Here is a 20593-nt window from a genome sequence, read left to right on the forward strand (position 1 = left end):
CTCCCAAAAGTACCCCTTAATTTGCTGAAACTGCTGAAGCTGACTCGGTCCTTTGTCTGCTTTGGCCGTTGGCCGTCAGGGTGACTCCGCATCTATGCACACAGAGCCTGTTTTTCCAAAGGGGAATCTGTGAAGGAGACATATCTCAGAGTGTAGTTCTTTCATTTCGCTCACTGTCCAGCACTTTAATGATTTTTTTTCCCCTTTCTTTTTGATGTTTTTGAGTTAATTGCCCTCAATGAAAAGTGTTTTGTTTCCTGCATGGACTTGGCTGTGAGAAGGCTTTCACAGGCTGGAAGTAATCTCCAGTGTGAACGCCAAAGGGCTTATATAACGCAGAGAAATGGCCAAAACATATAAAATTGTGGCATTTTTATGCTTTGAATCTTCCTTTTTTTCTTTTTCTCCTAAAACAAATCCAACCAATTAGCTAGAAGTTGGAATGGCTCGGGCTATAATAGTCCCTCTAAAGCGTTTTAATCAAAGCAATGTTGCTTTTCAGTGTGAAATATTACAGTAGATAAGAACCTCATTATTCATCAATATATCAACTTGTCTTTGTTTCTTTGGCAGCAGAATATGTGTTTTGGTTTTTTTTGCAGTTACATTAACTAATAGGACTTTCCATATTGCTGTCATAAAATTCAGTTTTGTAGTAAGAATGGGATACAGGCAACTTTACAGCTCTTCTTTGCGGTACACTGTTTTGCAGACAGATCAATTGACACATTTAAATATTAGGTGGATGCATCCATGCGTGCCAGATGTCACCTGTACTATACATCCCAACCAGTGGCGTCCCTCCCAGCGGTGTCACCTGGTGCGGGGAGGGATGTTGTGCACCACCGAAAAGAGAGTGTGGCTTCGTGGGCAGGGGGCATGGCCACGCGGACAGGGAGTGTGGCCTCCTGGCCCGTGGTCCCATCACTGTGCTTATTACTGGGGAGCAGGTTTAAATGAATTTTAGCTCTAATTTTAGATGCCTTTTTAATATCAAACGAATCAATAAATTCTATTTATTGTCACTATAAAAAATAAAAATGCATTCAAGTGAAAATACATTGTAATTCTTACAAGACTTCCACATGTTTAAATACAAGTGGCAGCCATTTTTCTGGAGACCAGAATGCACTGACACCTATTTAAATAGGCTTCTGCATTAGAGACAAATTTGATAGTGACAATTGTTCGCTAAGTGGTGAGTTAGTAAGACAGTAGGAGAGAAGAATCGGTATACCATACTGCTGTATAGCAGCTCTCTTCAAACACTGACCAACATACATTCTAATGTGAAATGACCACTAGATATGAGGTGCAAGGCTGACTTGTAAGCCTGAGTCCATTTTGAACCCTGAGGTTGATTTGTCCGTTCCCCCCTTCCTTAAGAAATATTTGATTGGCACTGGTATAGGGACATTTTTCTTTGCCTAGAGACTGACTAACCTACGGTGTGTGAGTTTTCATGAGTTTTTAAAATTTGTCAGTCTTCATCTGTATTTTGTCTTCTGGAAATTCCATCCCTATTACTTTCTGGTGACTTGTTATGTGGCATAAAGAACGTTTGCTTAGTTGTGAATATATTCTTTTTTTTTAAGTGGGTGTTGGGCCATTATTGTCCCGTCCAGGGAAATGGACTCCGCCTATCTGGGCATGCTTTGTGGATTGGGGAAGATTGGAACACCAATGATTGATTTCTTGTTTTCAAGTCATTGGTCGGTATTCAATTGTTTTAGCGCCCGATCTCCCATCTAAAGTGATGTGAAATCGCGGGGCACTATTCAATTGATGCCGATTATCTCGCTGATCGCGCCCAGAGGTCAGGTTTAGCTGTGTAAAACAGCTACACCCGACCAAAGTGCTGGGCACGATCGCGAAAAGTGCCATTTGGGCGCCCAAGCGGGTCACTTTTCGATCATTTCAGCTTGGGGGGGTCCATGGGGTATGAGCAGGTGATCGCACCCAACAGGAGCCACAATTTAATAGCTTCGTCTGGCGCCAAGGGGGGCTCAAACAATTGAATTCCGCCCATTGTCTTGTTTTTGTTCTTTTGTCCACCATCATACTAACATTTTAATAATAGTTCAATTCGATATTATACAATAACTTAGATCAATTTTGTAAATGCCATATCCAGTTGTCATGCGTTGTTTTTTTATTTAGATAGGGATTTGTTGTTATAAATGGAGCCGGGCAACAGACTTCAAAAGTTAGGGAGTTTCATGGTCATTATGTTTACTTTCAATGTGTCCCAACTCACATACAGAGTAAAATAAATAAAAAGAAAGAGGAGTTGGCCTTGATTATAGAACAAGATTAGGGAGCCTATTTAGCTATATTGGGAAATAGGCCCTGGTAACTATCATTCCTATTCACCATACTGTATATCGTGGCAATACGGAATGATATTTGGCGCTATTTTAGCACCAAATGGCAAAGACGGGCATTTTAAGAGAGTAGAGGGCCCATGTGCAGACTCAGGGCCTGATTCAGACCCGTTCGCTAGGCTGCGTTTGCACATAGCCTGCCGATGTTTGCAATCTGCGCATGCGTACAAGACGCAGTGTGCGTGCGTGAATTAGTCCATGCGATTGGGAAACGTTCGCATCCTGTACATAGACGCTCCGCTAGAATGAGTGACAGGTCGTGCCGTTTGTGGGGGGTGACAGGGGGTGGTCATTAATAACAGGGGTGTGGTGGTGCGAACGCAGACGTGATTGTGCATCTGAATGCCGTTTCAGGGGCGTACATAATTAAGACGCATCGTCAGCGTACAAGTCACATGGCTGAATTACACACAGCAGCACTCGCAGTGCTTGCGGTAGGGTATGATCAGCCACAAGTGCTGCGTATGGGTCCGATGTTACTCGATGTTACTGATTGTTTAATACACTTCCTGGAGATGATGTATGTTACTAAGGGAAAGTGGGCGTCTAAATTTACACCGCGATCGCACGTCAAGACATAATGGGCATGCTAATGTCTTGCTAGCGATCACGAGATTTGCATACTTTGGCTGCTGATGAATGCATCCTAGAGAGCGGGCCTGAATCAGGCCCACAGTGCAGACCCCCTTTTCTCTCAGGCGGTGCCACGGGTACAGTAGATTCTGGCTAAGTAGCAGAATCTACTGCGCATGTGAGGGTCTCCGGGAAAATGGCGGCCGCACCATTTTCTTGGGGACAGCAGTACTGCGCATGCATGAGTCACTGGAAAAATGTCCGTCGCCATTTTCCCAGTGGTTTTTGCTGCTCTGCGGCGCCAGCCCGGCGCTGCAGAGCAGCACTCTAGAGGCAACAGACAGGTAAGTATAAAGACTATAATGGGTGCAGGGGGTTGCAGTGTGGGCCACCCTGGACCCAGGGGGCCTTGTGCACCACACACCCTGCACCCATTATGCACCTGGTCAAAGAGCTTGGTAGTGAAGTGATAACTATCACAAATTCTTCACTGCCTTAACTGATTATAATTTTTTTTAATTAGTTGCAGAGTAGGACGGCAAAATCCCTCGCTTGCAAGAATGCCAATAGGCACAAATAGGCTAATGCCTTAAGAAGATGCTGCAAGCCAACATTGCCAAGCTTGGTAAATAGGAGCCAGGCCGCAGTCCCTATCGAGAATAATGGGGACTGCGGTTTGCTGTGCTAATTAATTTTTGGAGGACATCTGATATCTCCTGCCTTAGGCCATTGTTAAATTGCCCTCATACTTAAAATAATGCAGAAACTGTAGTTTACAGTATGCATGATATAAGTAAAAAGGGGCTTGCTAAATAGGCCCCTACCACTATGCATAACGACATTCGCCATTACATTTATACACATGCTTGATAGCAGTTGAGTCCTCCAAGTTTAACACTATTCAAACATTATCAAATTGATGCTTGAAATGCAAGTTGCATCTGACATGCTAGGGGCTCTTCATCATCTCTTATTTTCTACAAAAGCAGGTGAATTTTCACCTGAAATTGTAGAAATCAAGTTTTAGTCAAAAAGGTAAAGCAGGAGATATCACAGATATCTTCTGCTTACCGGAATGGCCTCCTTACACTTGTATTAGGATAGAATTCATCAAGCTCTGAAAATACAATATTTTTCGGAGTTTGACTGCAGGAGCATTCGCCATCTTCAGACGGCGAGTGCTTCCGCTACCCGCTTCTATGGGAAGAGTCCCGAGTTGCGAAGAGGGATCCTTTCAGATCCCTCCGCCCCTTTCCGGCTCCTTCCGCTGGATGCCGGGTCTCTTGTACGCATGTATGACCTGTAGATCACGTATGCGCACTAGCTTCAATGCTCCTTTCGGAAAAAACTCGTGGAGACGGCTGATTTTCAGATCAGCTATCACCGTGCGGGAGCAATGATGAACTGCTCCGGCACTCGCATCGAGTAGGAACATTAATTATCGACCCCGATAATTAACATGTTGAATAGAGCCCTAGGTACTGAAGTCGTTCAATCAGGTGCCGCCTGTGCTCAGATTTTAATTTGATATATTTTCAATAGACATATGAACTTTCTATTGTCCAGTAATTTTTGGTTATAGATTACTCCTCTTTGGAGGACAGTCGTGGTATCAGGTTAACAGTGAAAGGTTGCAAACCACCAGCTTTTTGCAACTGGATGTTGCCGTAATAGAACGACTCGCACGGCCGCCCCCACGCCTCCTAGACCTCCCCCTCCATGATCTCCCAGAGGGGAATCCCACAGGAATTGGTATGATTTACCCCCGGATCCCTGGCCGACAGTTCAAATCCCGACAGCGGCTGCCCGAACAGGATGAAAATCCCGATTGTCCACAGGTAAGTATTCACTACCCTATTCTCCCACCCTAACCCTCCTTTAGGGTGCCTAACCCTAACCTTCCCCCTCAGTACCTAACCCTAATCCCCCTCTAAGTGCCTAAACCTAACACCCCCTTCCCCGCCGCCTAAACCTAAGTCCCCAGGGGGGGGGGTGCCTAACCCTAAGTCCCCCCCAGGGGTGCCTAACTCTAACTCCCCCCTTCCCCTAGCCTAGCCCTAACCTCCCGGGGGGGTGCCTAATCCTAAATCCCCCCACCCCGGGACCCCTAAACCTAACCCTCCCCCGCAGCTGCCCGCAGCGGCGCCCCGCATCACTTCGATCGGGATGCCAGGCGCCGGTCTCCCGGCATCGGTAAAATGACAAGCGTCTAGATGTAGACGCCGGTCATTTAACTCTTGCCGGGATTAAGCAGTCGGGTAGCCGGCTGTCGGGCTTCGGTCCGCCGGCTTCCCGACTGCATACCGTCCCACATATTCAGTATCTATGATCAAGGGCCCCTTACAGACAGGTGCCTATTAAATCTATATAGAGATCACCTGAGTGCTTTTAGGAATCATGTTGTATATGAATAAATAATTAAATATTGGTGACTAAGAACCAATTAACTACATGTGTCCTGCATGACTTGTTTACTAATTACCAAGCACCAAAATTGGTATTGTTTATTTTTAAATGCATATATTTATTTTATACTATCCTGCCTTGTTGCCCTTTCCAACTTCCAAGACAATTTAAATACCTGTCCTGGGTTCAGTTTTCAGAAGAAATTACTGTAAGTGTAAAATTCACATTGACTTATTTCAGGGTGAAATGAAAAGTCTGCATTTAGCAGAAACTACCTTTCTATAAGTGTAGGAACCAAATCCTTATGTAAACTCCGTTTTACAAAAAAGCTTGTTTTAATAGCTGAGGACACTCAAACGTAGAAGAGCTCTTATAGGAAAATAATATGTACGCAGCAGACCATTTACTGGGGAGGAACCTTACTTTCCGTTCCACTAATATTTATACAAGAATGCGGTGGATTTGTGCAGCATGTTGGAGCTGGAGCCGACACAGCAGAATAATATTGAGTTATTATCACGTATATTTTGGCAAACTGCAGTTAACGATGTATAATTCCTGTAGTTTCTCAACACGAATGTAATATTGACATGTCATATTTCTGTTTCACTGTGTTAATATCATTACATTCTAACTGGGTATGAATCGTTATAGAGATTATACATGTGATCAATATTTATTAGAATGCATTAATCACTTGGAAACATTGACAACTGAGGCACGACGGACAAAGTCCCCATGCCTCAGTGATACTCAGTGATCATTGGCTGAATACCGTATACAGAATGGAAGTTACTTGTAATCATCTTGAATAGGAGATTTCAGCCAAAATAGTTTAAATGGATGGAAGGCGGCAGGTTGGAGGGATAGATAGGGGCTGCAAGTACACCTGTCAAACCGTAACACAGATGTCCTAAGGCAATGCCGGTGGTCAGCATCCTGGCACCGGAATCCATACGGATGTAGGTAAGAAATTTAACCCTTCCCCTAACCCTAGCCTAACCCACCTTTCCCGCAGCCGGAATCGGTATGAATTACCGCTGGACCCCTGGCCGGCGGTTCAAATCCCGACAGCGGTTGGCCGACAGAGGAGGAAATCCCGATCATCCCTAGGTAAGTATAAACTAATCTATTTTTCCCCCTAACCCTCCTTTAAACTAATCTATTTTTCCCCCTAACCCTCCTTTAGGGTGCCTAACCCTAACCTCCCCCCCTGTGCCTAATCCCCCTCTAAGTGCCTAAACCTAACCCCCCCTTCCCCGCCGCCTAAACCTAAGTCCCCCGGGGGGGGTGCCTAACTCTAACCTCCCCCCGAGGGTGCCTAACCCTAACCTTCCCTCCCCTAGCCTAACCCTAACCTCCCGGGGGGGTGCCTAACCCTAAGTCCCCCCCGGGAGTCCTAAACATAACTCCCCCCCCTGCGGCTGTCCACTGCGGCGCCCGGCATCCGCTCGATCGGATGCCGGGCGCCGGTCTCCCAGCGTCGGTAAAATGACAGGCGTCTACATTTAGACGCCTGTCTTTCGTCCCTCGTCGGAATTAAATTGTCTGGAAGCTGGCGGTCGGCATTCCGTCCGCCGGCTTCCTAAACGTATATCCCGCAGCCTAACCCTCCCCTCTGCAGCCTAACCCTACCCTTAGTGCTTATCCCTAAACCTAACCCTATTACTTACCATTGGTATCGCAGTCGCCGGGATTCATACTCCTGTCGGGATTCTGGCACCAGAATTCTGAGCACCAGCATTCTGTGCGCCTGGATGCTGACTACATTTCCTCAGAGAGGACAGATACGTCTACACTGGAACTCAGGAGCCAGCACATCATGTCTTAATGATGACACCGTCACTACGTGACATTGGGGTAGTATTGCCAGAGCAATTTATTATACAAATAAACATAACATAAATATAACAATATAACAGAGAAAATAATAGCAACACTGAGGGTCCATGAAGAATGCACAATGTTATCTAGAAACATAATCCAACATATATGTGTAAAATACATATAGTACTTGATGGAATCATTCTTTTGTTTCTTCAGACACAATCCTTATCAGATCAGGGGCGTACATATGGGTACACTCGTAAGGACCCCAGGTTATCAAAGAGGCTTTGTGTGGCTTATATTATCCGACTGACTTCTCCTTCACTCATCACTTGGTGATCAATTGTACCATCAGTTTGTTTCCAATTGTGAGTCATTTTCTTAGGTCTCAGTGTATTTTCAGTCTCCAGAAAAATGGCTGTTTGTACAAGCAAATTAGTACTAGAGACACACTATAAGGTGGAAGCTGATTCACCGGACACTAATGTGCTCAAGATATTATTTAGCAACTGCTCTTCACCAGAATGAACAAGCCTGGAGTTTAATTTACAGTAGCCGGCAGGCAGGTACTTTACTGATAGATCCGGGAGGTAGTTGAATTGCCGGCTGTCAGGATACCGGTACTCAGAATGCCGGCGCTGGGATCCTGACACCAGTCACAATCCTGGCCCCGGCATCCTGACCGCCGGCATCCTGACAGTAAGTATTGGGGTTATGGGTTAGGCACCTGGGAAGGGAGGTTAGGTTTTGGATGCGGGGAGGCATTGCTAGGGGTTGGGTTAGGGTACTTACCGACTGTTGGTATTTTAACCATGTCGGCAGGGTTAGGTTCGGCACCTGGGAAGGGAGGTTAGGTTTTGGGTGCGGGGGGAAGGGCTAGGGGTTGGGTTAGGGTACTTACTGACTGTTGTTGGTATTTTAACCTTGTCGGGATGCAGGCGTGGGGGATTCTGACCCCCTGGATCCCGAGTACTGACATCCCATACCCAAGCCATAGAGCCATATTGCTGCACACTTAATGCTATACTCAGTCTCCTCTTTGTGTGTTTATCTGTGTCAGTGTGTATGTCTATATCCCATATTCGTTTCTGGAGGTTGAGGACACAGAGAGTTCGGGGGGCCCTGCATGTTTCCTTTGTATTGGACAACTTCCTTTATGATGCCATCTCTGCACAGAATGCATCATCATGTAGAGACCACAGGTAGACACACAGTACCTATAGGTGCTGATGTTGAAAGGGCTAGGTGGTAGATCGTAGAGGTAAGAAGCAGCCGCCAGAGGGGACAGAGGCCTAAAGGTAACCACATACGATGATTAGCAGTTTTTAAAACGTAACATGTATTTCCCTTGTGACCCCACTACATGAAAACAAATTACTGACACCAACCAATTTACAGACAGGCTAAGTAAAGGCAATTAGGAGGATAATGTGCTTAGATAAGGTCAGGCCCAAACACCTGTGCAATAATGGTTATGAAATGTTACTAATTACAGCAGGATGTCACATTTTACCGCTTTACAACATTTTCCCCCATTCATTTCTAATGTTCTTAATGAGCAACAAAAATTCTTCTCTTTCCAACCATGACCTAGACTGCCCAGCAGTAATCCCTGGATGAATAGCTCTTTAACACTAAGCCATAGCAAGTACCCTTGAAGCCCTCATAAGATCTACGTTATTGCTGATAAGGTGTAGTGTAGTGCAGGTCTGCCTGTAGGCAGTGTTGGCTGCCCAAATCGCTGTAATGCCGTCTGTCCTGATGAGAAGTGCTCACAAATATGGTATCAGTTCCAAATTCTGTCAACTCTCACCTGTCCCCTGATTTCTAGGTTCGCAGATCAGATAATGCACTTAGAGATCCTCCATATAGGAGATGTACAGTATCTCTTGTTAGTGGTAGAAGACCACGTAAGCTGATAATGCTTACAGAAAATCATTAGCAGCTATATTATATGAAGTCATGCCCATCTATTCGCATAATTTAACATCTCCATTTGGACTACAGCAGGAAAGACGATCCCCTTGTTTTAAAGGGGGAAAAGAGCATTACATTTGCGTTTTTGTTCAGTTACATTTAATATTGAAAATGCAAATTTCACCTTTCTTATAACACTGCCCAGACTGCATTAAATTATCAGCGATATTATCGCACCAATGATATTATCGCCGATTTTTCGGCCATATTATCGCATCGCCGGTTTTTCATGTAAAAATGGAGAAAACTTTTCTCCATTTTGAGAAATGGGAAAAAATTAGCAAAATCCCTATTTTTGGGTAAAAATTGTGGGGGATTTCTTACAGAACCCTTTGGACAGCCCCCTAAAAGATACTAACGGAAAAAAATTTAGTAAGTGGCGTACTTTGGGGAAAAACGAACGCTGAAATTTCGGTAAATTTTTTATTTTTTTTTCAGGAAAAATGCGTTTAACTTATTGGGTCTGGTATTTCAGAGGGCAATAAAGATACGCCAAGTGTTTTAAATATCACACATGGCTGGCGCAGGTGTTTTGTTTTTTAGCGGTTTTAAAAATTGCCTGCACCGATATCGGCCGCGAAATCGGCTGATCTGATGGCCGATTAAGCCAAACGACGGCGAAATCGGCCTATAGCATATTTATTCAATAATATTTGCGGGATATCTGCCAAAAAACAGCCATTTTGACTGCAAATATTAAGGATCCCCCAGATGTACCATGGTGGGACTTCAGCGGATATCTCCGATATTTGCCGCAGCCCCTTCCGTTTCCAAACTCATAGCGTCTCTGGGGTTTGAATTGAAAATCAGGGTTGTGATAAATATGCCCCTATGTCTTGTATATATAGCACTTCACTATATTATATTATTATATTGTGTACAAACATGGGGGCTTTGACATATACTAGAAACTGTCTCTACACTATTGTCGCTTGTTACGCCTGACGTACACCAGTCTTTACATAGACCAGGCTTTGATCACATTACAGTGGATTCCAATGACTGCATCTGAAACAGATTACTCCGAAACATTACGGGATTGTTCCAATTCTGAACCTAAGTTTATGATTATACAAAAACCTATTTTAATACCATATACTTACTAAGTAGATGATCAAGGAGAGGCATCGTACCAGGGAACTTTGATGATAAGTCTCAAATTCTCAAAATACCATCTAATCCATGTAACACAAGAACATCGGGTTCCACATCTGGTCCAATATCTCCCATTGTTTTATCCATGGAAGTGAAATACAGGATTCAGATTTATCCCTTTAAGTTTAAAAGTGAAGGTCCCAGTAGGGGTTACATCTTATGGTAAACTCAAAACATAGGAATTAATTGCAATGTTTTGACTTAGTTTTGTGCATTAATATTATTATTAACATTTACTTATATAGTGGCAGAAAATTCCTTTATACACATATTCAGAGAATCATGTTAAAAACATACACTTTTAGCCAGAAGATTTTTACTGTAATTTGATGAGTAAAAGAGCCTTTACACATACATCGTACCTGTGGGACAGTCCCCATTCTACAGGACTGTCCTACCGTTCAGTATTTTTCTCCTGACAGAGCTGTTGGGAGGAGTTGGGTACCAGATGCCGGCACTCGGCATCCCGGCGGTCAGAATCTCTACGCGGTAACAACTTGTACCTTTCCCCCCTAATCCCTTCCCCATTTTTATTCCTGTATACCCTCCCTTTTGTCATCGTAATTCTGTATAAACATGTATACTGTTTCAATAAAAATGTAATCTTGAAAAAAAAAGAAACTCGACGCGGGCATCCCAACAGGGTTAGGATACCAACACCTGTCGATCAGTATCCTAACCCTCCCCCCTTCCCTACCCTAACCCTTCCTTCATTCTTCCTAAACTTAATCTCCCCCCTAGTGCCTAACCCTCCCTTCCCGCTGCCTAAGCCTAACCCTCCCCCCATAGTGCCTAAACCTAACCTCCCCCTTAGTGCCTAATCCTCCCCCGTAGTGCCAAACCCTCCCACTAGTGCCTAACATCAACCCTCCCCCTAACCCCAGTACTTACCGTCGGGATGCCGGCTCTGGGATTCTGACAGGTGTCGGGATTCCTGCACCAGCATTCTAAGCGCTGGCATCCCGACTGTCGGGATTATACATCCCTTTGGGAGGTATGTTCCTCCTACCTCAATGGGTAAGTGCTGTGTGCTCCTGCCACTGCTGGGGTGATTTTAATGAAGGGGTTTGGGGACCGCATGGTGCCTCAGAAGCACCGAGCATGACCTCTGTGAGACGTGGAATGCCCCCTTCCCTAGGTGTGCCCCTACAAGTTTGTAGCACACACTCACAGTCTTAATTGTAATACTACACACAGCAAGGTATAAGAGTAGGTCTGGATCTCATCTCTCCTTCTGGTAAATAGGATGGGGCTAGATAACGTGATGCGTGCCATCATGATCTTGCGTCACAATGATGCAATACGCACCATCATGGGCAGCGAGGGGCAAGGGCGTGATGACACAAATCACACCATCCGCACTTGCCCTTTGGTCACACACTCCAGAATAAATCCTCTATGTTCCCCAATTTGATGTGATTGGGGGGGGGGGCACTAATCAGTAGAAGCAGTTTCCGTAGTTACTGCTTTCCTGCGGTGTGCTGGGACTGGATTGTGAGATGTTCTGGCAAAAGCGGCCGAAAGGAGGGAAGTTACAGGTTGCTGCACACATGGAAGTGCATCTGTAAGTTGCAAAGATACCAGAAACTATAGGATTAATTCTACTGTACTCTTCCCACATGGTGGATAGAATGTCCAGTAACTATGGGTGTAACTACCATAGGTGCATTGGGTGCATCTGCTATGGGGCCCAGAGTTGATGGGGGCCCATCTTCCATGTCAAAGTTACCTGTGTTATATACATTTTTCACCATTGGGTGGTACATAGGGGTCCTTACAATGTTTTGCTTTGGGGACTTAAAATACCTAGTTACGCCGCTGCCAGTAAACAGGGCCGGTGCTACCATTAGACAGCTTTATGCGGCTGCCTAGGGGTGTTGGCCACTGGAGGGCGTCGCTAAGTCCAAAAAAAAGGATGTCTCTTTCAGTCCTAGACAGGTTGGTTTAGTGTGTGTGTGGGGGTGGCTTTATTGAGTGCTAACAGGGTTAATGTATGTGGTCGTATGTAGGTAGTAATGGGTGCTGATATATATTGGAGCACAGATGTGTGGCATAAATATATTGGGGCATGGATGGGTGGTATAATGTATTCTGAGAACAGATGTATGGCATATAAAGAATTTGGGGCACATGTGTGGCATATGTACTAGGGGCAATGTTTGGCATAATGCATGGCTATGTGGCATACAATAACTTTGGTGCACAGTCTTGTGCCATATTATGTGTTGGGGGCACAAATGTGTGACATATTATGTATTGGGGCACAAATGTATGACATATGTATTGGGGGCACAAATGTGTGACATATTATGTATTGGGGGCACAAATGTGTGATATATGTATTGGGGGCACAAATGTGTGACATATTATGTATTGGGGGCATAAATGTGTGACATATGTATTGGGGGCACAAATGTGTGACATAATATGTATTGGGGGCACAAATGTGTGACATGTATTGGAGGCACAAATGTGTGGCATATTATGTATTGGGGGCATAAATGTGTGGCATATGTATTGGGGGCACATATGTGTGGCATATTATGTATTGGGGGCACATATGTGTGGCATATTATGTATTGGGGCATAAATGTGTGGCATATTATGTATTGGAGGCATTGATGTGTAGCTTAATTATGAATTGGGGATAAAGCTGTGCGGCATATAATGCGGAACATAACATATTATGAATTGGGGGCAGTGTTATGAGGCACAGTATGCTTTTGGGGCTCTGCTGTAAATTAGTATCAATAATGTGTGGCATAGTATGAGTATGAGGGAGCAGGAGCGGTGGGTGAAATGTTGCCTAGGGCGCTCAAACAAATTGCACCGGCCCTGCCAGTAACCCAGGAGTGTCTGCAGGTAAACCAGTAACTCTCAGCATTTCATTATCAATACTGTCTGTGAGAAAAAGGAGAAGGGAATTCTCTGTGACCTGTTAGTCTTTCCCTGGCACTAGATTGCTGGGAGTCTGCCAAGCCGCCCTCTGATAACGCATGTAACACTTTCACAGAGCTGTTTCTCTTCAGCGCGGCTCTTTATATGCTCAGAAAAGCCACTAGATTGTTTCTTTTCCTGGTGATACCGTCCTTGTGATGGATAATGTGCAACCTGACTCTGGGGAATGCCAGCCAGGTTACAGACCACAGCGGGGTCAGGAGAGACAGGCAAATATCAAACAGGGCTAAACTGAGACCTTTCTATTTATTACTATTATTTTAAATGTTTTAGAAATGTTTACAGACAACTCACATACAGTAGGTAAATCAGACCATATTTGTCATTTTCTTAATCTTTTATCCTCCGGCATTAATTACTAGGAAATGTAATTTGTCCAGATGCACTTTTTCTATCACTTTATTTAGATATGTCCATAATCCGGAGAAGAAGATATAATTGAGTAACATTACATGCTGTGTGAGTGTGTGACATCTTCCAAACATATATTTTTTTATTTTGCTTTGACTTACTTTTTGCAAAATTTGAGTCCACATGTATCGGGCAGGTATTTAGTTGGCAGAATCCCGACAGGAGTCAGAACCCCAGCGGCTGCGATCCCGATGGTAAGTATTAGCGTTAGAGTTGGATTAGGGGAATGATTAGGCTTAGGCTGCAAGAGGGTAGGGTTAGGGATAGGCTGCAGGAAGGGAGGGTTAGGGCTAGGCTGCTGGTGGGGGGAGGGTTAGGGCTAGGCTGCAGGAAGGGAGGATTAGGGCTAGGCTCCGGGGGGCATTAGCAATAGGCTAAGGGAGGGGAGTGTTAGGCTGCAGGAGTGGAGGGTTAGAGTTAGGCTGCTGGAAAGATGAGTTAGGAGAAGGGTTAAATTACTTACTGCATGCTTTGTGATTTCCAACCTTCGAGATTCCGACACTGAGATTCTGACCACCGGCATTGTGTGTGCCAAGATCGGTTACCCAACCCATACAGGGCGGCCATAACTAAACTACCCCTATTCAAAGCTGCCTGTAGATCGATGTAACAATCAGAATTTGGTAGGGAGACTAATTAGGACATGGGAAGCAGGATTTAGGGATGGACATCGGAAGATGATGGCTACCAACCATCAATGTAGCCGATTCAATTGAAGTACTTTTCCCGTCAAATCCATCGGATGCAGCTTCTCGATGCCCATTCGATGGCTAGCTGAACTAATGTGCACATGCGGAAAGCACTAAAAACTCCTGCGCATGTGCACAGTATAACCATCGATGGTTATGGGAATATCGTGGGCGTGTCACTGAAGGGTTTGTGCATACATACGCAGCATCGCTCACATTGGAGGCCATATTCAGGCCACTAATCTGCACCTGCAGGTGCAAGTTCCGATGATCTATAGATGCTTTAAGTGGGCGTCTCAGTTCTTGCACATGCATCCATGCAAATGTGCACCAGGGAAGGGGCCTGTAGCAGGATTTGCATAAAGTTGTTTTACTTCATTTCTCTGTGGGATCGGGCGCAGGTGGGAGGTGTGCCCCACCCGGGAGCAGGGCCACGATGATGGGATTCACCACAAATCAGGCCAACAAGACCGTCAACCTCTCAATTCACTACAGAAGTGGGCAGGTTTGGAAGGCTAGTGTACTGTGTGGCGAGTCTGGGAGAGCAGGTAACTCTGAAATATATATTGAATTGGGAACACAAGACTGACTCGGTTTAATGAGTTTGGATGCACATCTGGTTTTGAAAGGGTTACCAGCTGTCTGTATAGGTGTGTCTCTGTGTGTACTTGATTATGTTACTGAAATCCTCCATTAGTAATAAAGGTGACCGTGTGTGTGTGTGCGTGTGTGTGTGCGCGCTACAGCTGTTCTCTCATTTACAAGGGCATTCCCATGGAAGGAGACACGGTGACCTCCCCTTTGCCTGAGTTTTCACCATCTGTCACAATAAATTAGGATAATAGTTTTGTGGCTTTTATGTTTTATTGCATGTAGGACAATGCAGAGAATGATCGTTGAGAATGGTGCAGGGAGAGTGAAGAAAATCCACTGTTAAAAAGACCGCTCAGCAAGTCAGCCCTAAACACAGTTATTACTGATTCACAGGGGCAGATATATTAATATTCACAAATGTCCTTTGATAGAGTGTCCCTGCAGGACATCATGGTGTGAAAACATGTATTCATTTTCACCCGAATGTGTCAACTTACATAGAGCATCTAGGCCAGCGCTTGCATAAGCTGCTGTTCTTGCCATCACCGGAGAAAGCCCGTACTATGTCACGTTTGGCTTTCCCCAGATTTTGATGACAATTACATATCTCATGGATAGCAATAACTAAAATATGCTAATGATTGACCTGCTTCCTAGTGCTTAGAAATGCCCATTGAAAGCATCTCACATCCGCCACTCACGCACAAAACACGGAAACATCAAACGCAGATCAGACGGCCTTCAGCCTTCTGAGTAAGCCTAAGCATCCGCAGACATAAGGGGGTCTCCAGACACGCAGAGGGCTCTCCTGCTGCAAGCTAGGACGCAGTGGTTAATTTATGCATGCCCAGAAAACGGTGTTTAAACGTTCTGACACACCTGCGTTTTTCTAACAACCCCCTTCGTTACCTCCTCCAAATGCTGAATTCCTGACACTCACTTTGGCCGGGATGTACTAAGGTTTAGGTGACCATTCCGCCAGTCACCGCGACCTTACTAATTGCATATGTACTAACATATGCAATTAGTATCGCAAAGGACAGCTCTTGCGATAAGAGCTGCCCTTTGCGAAGCAGCTGACGCCGGGTGCCGGGGACTCCGTTAGATCCCTCCCCCTCCGAGCCTCGGGAGGTTCCTGCTGGTCACCTGTGCAGGAATCCCCGGGCTCCTCCTCCTCCTCCCTGCACCCGGAAGAAGATTAGAAGGAGGCGGAGGACCCAGGACGAGCGCAGCTGGCGACCATGGAGAGCAGGCAGGTGACTGGGGGCCAGCACTGGGCGACAGCGGGGCGGCGAAGCATTGGGAGCTGGGTGCGGTAAGAAGCCCATAGGCTTCTATAAGGTAACGCCAGGTTTTTCTACACTGATAAAAGTGCGGTCGGGGCTGAAAACGGGGTTTTTACCGCATTTTTCCTTTAGTTCATCCCGGCCTTTGCGAGTTAATCCTCTGTACGTGTGTTATGGGTTTTAGACCCAATAATTGTCATTTCTTATGTCCACTATTTGCAGCAATAAGATATGAAATACCGGCCAAATGTATCAATATACACCCACAGGGACAGGGGCGCTGAAAGGAACCCGTCCCTGCAATGTGTTCAGAGAGGAGTGACCGCATCAGCATGTTAATTGCTCAGCTATTTTGCTAATCTATGCTTACTAGATATTATTAGAGATGTGCGCAGACCCCGTGTTTTGGTTTTAATTCTAAATCGTCATTGTGTTTTGGTTTTGGCAAAACCACCCTCAAGTGTTTTGGTTCAATTTCGGATTTCTTAAAAAACAGCTAAAATCATGTCACTTGGACCTGTTTTTGCTCCTGTAGTATTATGAACATCAATAGCATTTATTTCCAGTCAATTTAAACCAATTTGCACACCTGAAATCATGAGGCAGGGACTCACATGCAATCAAAAACACGCAAGATCTGGTTTATTCACCGTAGATCCAACTTGCGGGAAGACCCGAGCCGGGACTTGGTTCTAGTCGAAGCCCCCAAAGTGACCCTACTAGTACTCAATGCAACTCGAAACCCCAAAGTTCAGGTGTGTTTTGGGTTTTCAACAGCACCGAACCGCTCATCTCTACATATTATACACTTCTACCTCTCCATAAAATCCCTCATTTACAAAACACCCTCTTAGAAAGTACAATGTGCCTTGATTTGCCGAGCCTCCAAAACGTAGTGGGAGGTGTATTACTGTGTGCCTTATCTCTGCGCTAAGAGACATTCTGTTTTTAGACTTATCAGAGTGATGCAGGATATCTTACCGCTGGAATGTATTTAAAAAATAGTACCGTAATAAAAAAATAATTACAGTAAGTCACTTCTCCAGCGATCTCTGGGCTTGTTTCAGCAGACGATGGGTTTGCCAAGCCGTACACAAGCAGCTTTGCAATTCTGTCCATGCTAAAATGCAAATGCTGCATCTGCGATCCCAGGGCTTCGACAGAGGTCGCAGTCTGGGATCATCATCGCGATGTTGTACGGTGCCGGCCAGCTGAGTAAGCCTCAGCTTACGCAGGCTGGCCAGCAGGCGAGACAAGGAATCTGCCTCCATGGATCCAGATTCTGGCCTTGCCACTCCCGGAAAACGCAGGCCGTCCCTGCACCTCCCCGTAAACATCTCTGCCTGTAAATCAGGAAAATCTGGAATCTACGTTCAGCATTGCACTTGCATGCACTGCTAAATCAGACCCTCTGTCTCGTTTGTAGTGCATTGTATGGAGTGGCTCCTGGGCGGCCGCATTGCTCATTGTATTCCTCCATGACTCTCCAATGCTGGTAAATCAGTACCACCCCTCTCTGGGCCGCTTTCGGTTTGCAAAGATTTTGATAAAGAGTTTGGGTTGGAGAACACATTTTTACCAGCAGATTGACAGGTGTTTGGTGGAGTGAGCGCCATGGCCAAACCCGCATATTTTCGTTCCATTTGTATTGAATATATATCATTTTATTAACTTATTTTGTTGTGTACTTTCCCGGTAAGCAAATAAACTTTAGTTTGATATTAATTTACAGTCAAGTTAGATGTCCATCCAGCTGTTCAGCATGTGATCTGTGAAGGTCTTGGTGACCTGGAAGTTGAGTTTCTTCTACTGCATTTAGTTTAAGTGATTTCAACATTACTTTTATATGTGGTTACAGTCTACTAGCCACAAATATGCAAACATGATTACAAGCATATTGTTCCTGATAACCAGTATGTGGTATTACTTATGAGAGAGACATAGTTACATATTTATTCTTTATCAGTTTTCAGACCCGATAATTATAATTTCTTATCACAGCTATAGGCGGCAATAATATATTAGGTACCGCCCATATGTATTAAGAAACACATCCAGGGACAGGTGCTCCAACAGGAGCCCATCCCTGCAGTGTTTAAAGTAAAATGATCACTCTACATTCCTTGTCATCTGACTGTGCATGTGCGAGAGCCTATTACCGGGGATCTCTGGTACACTGGTACAATGTGCAATCTGTAGCCTATAGCCTACAATATCTAACACCATCTAAATATTGTGTTAGCTTAGCTACCTGGCCAATGAGAGCTTTGCATTCTGGAGCTTAGTAAATCTCACAATATAGCAACCCCCATGGAAACCTATGGGGGCTACTAGTGAGATCGGAAACGAGGGAACCGCGGCACATATCTCCAATCGTGGGGATGCTTACATTTGGACCCTGATATATCAATCCTAAGCGGTGGCTTCCTCTCCTTTGAGCAGGGCAGTACCTAGGGGTGTGCGACTGTTGCCGCCACACAGAGTGCAGGACCCCGCAGCAGTGCCACCTCATAGCGTCCTTCGAACGCTACAGACAGGCACTCTGCCGTGTGTACAGCTGCACGGAGCATCTTCAAGACGCTCCTGGTACTGCTGCACTTCCGGTTGCTGGCAGATTGACGTCATGCTGTCGTGCGCAAAGGGGGCGGAGCGACACAGTGCACCGTAATGCCCCGTTACAGCACTGCCTGCGAGGATTTCAGGCTATATTTGCTTGTGTGGCAGCATTAACACCTCGGAGGGGATCCAGTGACATGTTTCCAGCTTTATAGGTCCCCAATTGAAGAGTATAGAGTAACGCCATCTGAAGGTGTTGGGTCAACCGTCTGGATTATAAAGTCATTTAACTCTTCACCTGCCCACCACGCAAATGAATACATTTTCTGGTACCTCAATTAGGCGATCAGATGTCTGTCGGCCTGAGTCGGTGCTGTACTCTATGCAGATGTTTGCGTACTTGAGCGATTTTGTTACTACTGCGCATGCGTTAAACGCCGACAAAAGTCCCAATGCGCATGTGCAAACTAAAGTTTGAGAGTTTCAAGGTCCTGAGCAGACCACTGCGGTCCATGGGTGCTCCTGGGTGGAATCAGGGAGGTGGCCAAAAGTGTTCGCACAAAGAGGCTGTCCTGTGGGCGTGTTATGGGAGTTCCATGGGTGTGTCTGTGCTCATAGCTGCATTCCCAATCGCAGAACCACAGTGTCAGAGGCCATTTTCAGAGAAGCAGTTGACCCGGAATCTGCGCAGCACAGGACTTACGTGACGTGTGGACGATGATGGTGTGTTCTCAACCCCTGGAGGATCTGCACACCACACAATTAGGGGAAGTGGGTGTAGCAACACTTGCTCAGTCCATCGCACGCTATTTCAGACGAGAAGCCTGTATGCAGGCATTAGCATATTTTTTGCATATAAATTGTGACGGCGATTACACTCGCAATAACGCACAACTCTGATTCAGGACGTGTATCCACAGATTATTATAGTCATCCTCCCGCTGGTTTAGTGTCATTTGTATGACATTTAATATACTCCTATATGACAGTGTAATTTACAAATAATAGGCTAACTTTCTGCTTTGACACCGTCATTCATTCCAATGGCTGATAACATCTGTATTTTCCTTACATAGGTCATTTCCTTGGAAATAATACTGTGATTGATGTTCTAAAGCAAGTTGGATATGAGGTTGAACACACCCCGGCAGGACATCCACTTAAGAAGTAAGATCATCACAGTTTTCTGAGCTGTGTTTCAGTTTTGTGGTATCATTTTTTCCTTCTAACTATGGTCATTGTGGCAAAGGTGCTCCTTGATGCTGAATAAGAACGGCAAATAATAACAAAATGGCTGTGTAGCGCTCTCAATCCCCCAACCGGCTGCCCTGTGCCGGCATTTCACTGCTCATAGGTTGCTTTCCCCATGAAGGAGAAGGCAGGAAATTGTTGATAGCGCTGAGAAGATGGTTCGGCTGCTGGCAAATCAGAGTTCTTCACACATAAGGTGTTGACGTGCTTCTCTTCCAGCGTCCAGCATGAAAATTATCCATAGAACTGTGAAGGTTCTATGGCACGATGGCCAGCATTGATGCTCCACATAAGTGTGTGTGCGGTATTATAAGTTCTAAGTTCTACTAGTTCAGGAACTAATGTAAACATTCTTTTATCTGTCTGAACAACATGTTGGTGCTATATAAAGATTAGAGATAATTGCAATATTTAAGCCGAGTGAATATCATTATTATTTTTATTACTATAACATACTACAGTGATCCGCAAACCACAGAATAGTGGGGAAAACTGGACATGCATAAAATAGGGACATTCAAGGATA

At 45.1% G+C, this 20593-nt stretch overlaps 1 protein-coding gene across 1 annotated transcript in view; it reads left to right on the plus strand.

The window, feature by feature from the left end:
- Positions 1–20593, plus strand: part of TRABD2B (TraB domain containing 2B) — a 363603-nt gene that overhangs the window by 265253 nt on the left and 77757 nt on the right. The window contains exon 5 of the mRNA XM_088479349.1: positions 19893–19983. Coding sequence (XP_088335475.1) covers positions 19893–19983 — 91 coding nt within the window. The remainder of the gene's footprint in view (positions 1–19892; positions 19984–20593) is intronic.

This window comes from Taudactylus pleione, unplaced genomic scaffold (assembly GCF_031769625.1).
Source record: "Taudactylus pleione unplaced genomic scaffold, aTauple2 ptg000230l, whole genome shotgun sequence".
Lineage (NCBI taxonomy): Eukaryota > Metazoa > Chordata > Amphibia > Anura > Myobatrachidae > Taudactylus > Taudactylus pleione.